Source organism: Lottia gigantea (genome assembly GCF_000327385.1).
Source record: "Lottia gigantea unplaced genomic scaffold LOTGIsca_68, whole genome shotgun sequence".
In the NCBI taxonomy this organism is placed as follows: Eukaryota; Metazoa; Mollusca; class Gastropoda; family Lottiidae; genus Lottia; species Lottia gigantea.
In genome coordinates, this window is record NW_008710315.1 from 1,170,093 (window position 1) to 1,176,306 (window position 6,214).

The window sequence follows — 6,214 nt, forward strand, 5'->3', positions numbered from 1 at the left end:
ATTGACCTAACCTGATAAACAATGTGTCACAAAATGCCAGCACTGGAAAGGGTAGAAATCTGATTGATTAAGTCAAAGGTTAATTTTAATTTGACCCTAACTGACATGCTTATATTGAAAATAAAAGCAAATAAAAAAAGTTTGGTTTAATTCTAATTTGACTGAAATAAGTGCAATTGGTTACTAAACTATTACCAATTCTAGTTCTGTATTTTACTAATAATCAAATAAGAATGTTTTCTTTACCTGTAATTTCTGTCTTTGTCTGTGATACTCTTTATATAGTTCATTATCAGTACTAGATCTAGGTGAGGCAGTATTTCCCTGTCCTCTATCAGCGCTGTCTGTGGATCCACTATTTCTAGGAGAGATTGATTTAATTGGTTTTACTGTTGAAGCAGGATTTGAAGAAGATTCTTGTAAGCGTCTGGGAGATTCTGATGAAGGGTAATTAGCTGGTACAGGATGTTCTGGGATAGTCTTCTGTGGTGTCTCCATTATCGAAGAGTGAGTGTTGATGACTTCTCCATGAGAAAAGAGTTTGTCAATGGACTGCAGCATTGGGTTTTTAGCTGCAGCAGAGCTTCCAGGTGCTACAGACCTTGATAAAAGACTGTAATCTCCAGATGTGTTCATGGGATCTCTTCGACCCACAATCAGCCCACTGCTCAATCCATCAAACTGTGGATTCAAAGATCTGGTCATCATTTCAGCTGATCTTGGTCTGGTGGTTGGTACAGCTGAATGTGGGAACATCTTTGGTTTAATTGGTGTGACTAGGATCTGTTCAGACCATGAAGCTTCCAACGATGGTTTGATCAGCGGTTGAACATCAATGTTGACCTGCTTCTGCTCAAATGGGCAAGAAAATGTGTCGTAAGGGATACATAGCAACCAGGAAATCAAACTCAGATCTGCATCACTGAAACCATTATCGTTCAAAACATTCATATACTTTAAATCACAGTCATCATTGGTAGCTTGCTGTTGACAATACTCTACGCAGGATTCATACAGCAAACCCTTTAGCACTAGCTGAATCAAACGATCATTCTTAGCAACTTTACTCTTATCAGATGCTCCACCATCAATAGGTAAAAACTTCTCCACCAAGGGGCAGATGTCTTTGAAGCATTCCACTCTGGCGTTACTGGGATTCCAATTCTGGTACTCAATATGGTCTGAGAGTTTTGGAAGCGACAACAAGAAGCAAAGATTACTGTATTCCTCTTTGGATGGACAGAGTTCTTCCAAGGAGTTTAAACACTTTACCACCTCATCCACAGTAAACTCATAATTCTGCATCACGTTGGGGTCTGATTTGATGCACAGTAATTCTAAATATTTATGTTTCATGATGATATACTGAAATTTCTTCATGTCAAAATGTTCCACGGTGACTAAAGGTTGAATAAAGTCTATAACATCATCCCATTGTCCATCTAATATCAACTGACGTAAAAATAACATATCATCTGAATACATTCCATTGATAATACCTACAAAATATACATATTATCCATATTAGTCATTGATAATACCTACAATATATACATATTATCCATATTAGTCATTGATAATACCTACAAAATATACATATTATCCATATTAGTCATTGATAATACCTACAAAATATACATATAATCCATATAAGTCATTGATAATACCTATAAAATATACATATTATCCATATTAGTCATTGATAATACCTACAAAATATACATATTATCCATATTAGTCATTGATAATACCTACAAAATATACATATTATCCATATTAGTCATTGATAATACCTACAAAATATACATATAATCCATATAAGTCATTGATAATACCTATAAAATATACATATTATCCATATTAGTCATTGATTATACCTACAAAATATACATATTATCCATATTAGTCATTGATAATACCTACAAAATATACATATTATCCATATTAGTCATTGATAATACCTACAAAATATACATATTATCCATATAAGTCATTGATAATACCTACAAAATATACATATTATCCATAATAGTCATTGATAATACATACAAAATATACATATTATCCATATAAGTCATTGATAATACCTACAAAATATACATATTATCCATAATAGTCATTGATAATACATACAAAATATACATATTATCTATATTTGTCATTGATAATACCTACAATATATACATATTATCCATATTTGTCATTGATAATGCTTATGCCCAGTTTTATATAAAATAACAGCTAAAATTTCCCGCAATTAGCAAGAAACAAATTGATTAATAGAAAAACAAAAATGACTTCACATATTTTACAAAAAACCCAAACACAGAGAAAAGATTTATTTGCAAGTCCTGTTTTATTGTAGATATCATGCACTTCAACCATAATCTAAGACTAACTAATTAGTGCTGTAAACTGTTCATAGCCTACCTGTTTCTCTCTCTAATGACATCATAGAGATATTCAACTGACGATTCTGTAGAAATTCTGACACTAATCTAACTATGTCAGTTTCATTAACTACAAGCTGTGGAGAAGGCATCTTGATGTGTTAATGATAATTCAATAACTTTATGAAAATATCTTAAATACTTCTGCTGGTCCTGGAAGAAAAAACAAAAATATCATTCTTGAGAAGCCAATATGATTTTGGACATATAAATAAGCCTAAGAAACAGATTCGCCATTTTGGGGTTGATAAGAGTCTTGAATATAATATATTTTTACATATTATAAATGTAAATAGACTTCAGAGGTATTAGAAAATTCCTTCAAAATTATCTCTAACTAGGAATTTCTTTTCTTATTTCTATAGATGTCTTTTCTATAAATGACAGTGTCTCAAAAAAGACAACTAGTCTTTTTAACTTTCAAATGCAATTAATTCTGGATACACATGGATTTGAAGGCTCAAAATTTGATGGTGAAAATATTACTGATTGGAAAAAACAATGACGCACCTGTTCCTTAATAATCAATGTCCAAAAACAAATTAAAAATTTCAAATTGATTGGGTTGATCAACAAGGTAATATAACATGCAGTTCTATACTTCTATCCTGCTCTTGATTGGACCATACAGTGTGCAATTTTTGCCAGGATAATGACATATGAATCATTATGAATTTAGACTTTTAGCAGAGGAATTTATAACGTGAACTTGAGAATGTCACGATCCAAAATGCAAGACATTTTATACACAATCTTTCATACTGCACAAATTCAACTTAAAATAACTTAAAAGTTTTTTTTTTTTAGTCTTTGGATTGAAATTTTGAAAAGTTGAATTGAAAATACACTGGTACTTGTGGTGGTAGGTCAACTTACACACTATCAAGATCCCCTTCGAAATAGGATTGCAATTAGGCCTACTTAATATCTGAAGAAAGAGTATGGATTTAAACCTGCATCTTTATAAGTAATTGCATGGATTGCATCTTATTGCCATTTTCGTTCTTGAATTCTGATGATTAATAATTTGTTTACCATTTTGCAATGCCATGGAAGCAGGGCACAAGTCAACAGAGTTTAACAGGGCGTCTGCAATGTTTTTGTCGAGCTAAATTAGTATTTGTTATTCGAAAATACATCTCAAAGGACGAAACTTACCCACTGGTGGGTTGTTATCATTACATGTCGACAAATAATGCAAATATTTCAGAAAATAACACTGTAAATATTTTGATGGATTCACATTCGGCCATCTTTTTAACGGAATTTGCCGGAAATCACCGAGACATCACGAAAAATTTAAGAGGGGACATAACTTCTGATAATCAACGACATTTTCAGACCACAAACAAATAATTTCGCTACAAAACATCCAGTCATTTCAGTTAATTGGTCTAATATTTATCTTGACCAATCGACGTTCAGTCTTCAATAACTGAATTACAATTCAACATAGTTGACACTGATTGGTGATTGGTCTAATCAGTCGGCACATTCTAAACCTAGGAGTCATGGTTTGTTCGGAATTACTCGTATCTAACTGGAGAAAAATCAACAATTTTTTGTCCAAAAAATCTTGATTTTGAAGTCGAAATTTTTGTGAAAAATTGCATTTCTATTTGTTTGTAAGTGTGCAAAAGGCTAGAGTCTGAATATTTTTGGTTCGTGAGATATTCGACTAAGTGTAAGATTGGGCTTCTGTACTGTGCGCTATTTAGAAGATTACACTGAAAGTCGCGGCCTAAACCGAATAAAATTTGCAACACTTGGACCTAATCAGCCATAGCCAGGATCACCCAGATAATCCACGTTGAATTGTAGACGTTCTGTGAAGGTTCTGATTGGCTGTATTAATCTAATCATTGCTTGCACAATCCCATATTCTCACCATTAGAGACTTATAAGCTCTCTTTGCAAACCGTACGCTAGCATTCAATTTATCTAATCAGGAATCTCGTAATATTTGCAGTAAAAGGATGGTGATTGAAAATGGCGGCCTCAATTGAATCATCGGAAACTGTTGCTGATTCGCACCAACCCGCTTCTCGGTGTGAAACTTGACATAAGGGTACCAGTACTTACACAGGCCCTTGATATTCATCAAACATTTCAGAAAATTCGAACTATTCCTTCCTTTATATATCAGTTTTCAAAGTTTTCAGGTGGGATATTTCCCGTCAATGACGAAATGGGTACATAACTCATACTTGCAAATTGTAAGTCGTATAGTATAAATGTGAATATTATTCAAGGATCGAATAGATGTAGATGATATTTTTTCATTCTTACTCTGAAAACTATTAAAGCCGTTTGGCACTTGGCATTTTATGACAGTAACTCAGCCATAATCTTTGAGTTTTAAAAGAAAGTAAATTGGTACCAAAAATTTGGCGTCTGGTTATTCTTACATTTCTCCGCAAAATTCTATTTGAAAGAACGTACTTTGTCAAGAAGCAAAGCGACCTTCTCGAACCAGAACAGATTATCGCGTCTTCGTGTGTGTTTTGAACGTATTCAAAATAAACGCAGTGACTCGGGGAATAGCGGCGACAATTGCACGATGTCTGGTGTGTTATACTCGCCTAAAGCACGCTAAACACACTCGGAGCCAACTTGCCGTCACAGTAGCAGTGCAGTAAGAATGCTGTTCCGATTTGACGGGGCCATACGAAGACTCAATATTTGAACAACTTTTGTAGACCTTCTAGAAGCCTATTGATATAATATAAGCTTACATACAATTAGGCTACATACATGTGCTTGTATAATAGAGGTTTGAGTAAGAGAAAGACAAACGAAGATGTTTTATCAAAAAGGACTGTTTGAAAATTCTTTTTCTTTTAATTGTCTGTTTACATAATCTAATGTTCCAAAATTCGAATGCTACAGCTTGTCCATCTTAGATCTTTATGTCGGTATCACTGTCATTAAAATCTCCACTCACGCCTTCCGTTAACGTTTCAATTGTTTAGTCATGCTTCTTGTAATTGGTGTATGAGCTTCAGGACTACTATACTTGTTCCTTCGTCGGAATTTGTAGGGCTTCTTCAAACCTTGCACCATTCCATACAAAGCACTGAGAAATAGGGAGGCCGAGAAAACCACCCAAGTAGTTAACTTCCAATCTTCTACCTCGACGCCTCCCAACACTACATTCTTCATCATACACGGGAGGCGATCATAAATCGGAAACCAGAAGTAAAACATGAGCACCACTGGCAGAGTGATGTACATCGCCAGATTGATCAAATCGCTCACGTATCTTCGTTCAAACAGCCGATCCGTCTTGGAATAGGTCATCAAGTATTCAGTGGCCATTAGGGATAGCAGCGTCAACAGAAAGATCCCCGTGTGGATGTAGGCTAGACCGAGATTGGTAAACTCACTCCGAAAATAACCGACCACAGACGTCCACAAAAATACAGCCACTGTCTTTAAAGTTGGAGTTCTGTTAAAGTCTTGCATTGTAAACCGGAAGGGCTCGTACAACATCTTTCCCATTCCTTGCACAAAAAGCATTTTGTCCGGACAAGTCATTTTGAGTGTAAACACAGCCTATTCCTATCCCTGTGTCGTGACTGTTGAAAAGTTATCTTAGTTCCGGTATTCCTGCTGCCATAGCTCATCATAACGTCAATGACGTCGTTGGATATCTCCTCATAACATTCGACGCCAATAACGTCAACGTCGCGGGAAACTGCACGTTATCTTAACATGACGTAATAGTTATAATCATTTGGATTAAATATAAAGGGGCCTAAATT

The 6,214-nt window shown here is 34.7% G+C and overlaps 1 protein-coding gene across 1 annotated transcript; it reads right to left on the minus strand.

Moving 5' to 3' along the window:
* Positions 1–216: 216 nt before the first annotated feature.
* LOTGIDRAFT_130238 (hypothetical protein) lies at positions 217–2,542 on the minus strand (the record flags this gene model as incomplete). Its single annotated transcript, XM_009065188.1, has 2 exons — positions 217–1,499; positions 2,431–2,542. The coding sequence occupies 2 exons, from the start codon at positions 2,540–2,542 to the stop codon at positions 217–219; spliced, it is 1,395 nt and encodes a 464-aa protein (XP_009063436.1).
* Positions 2,543–6,214: the final 3,672 nt, after the last annotated feature.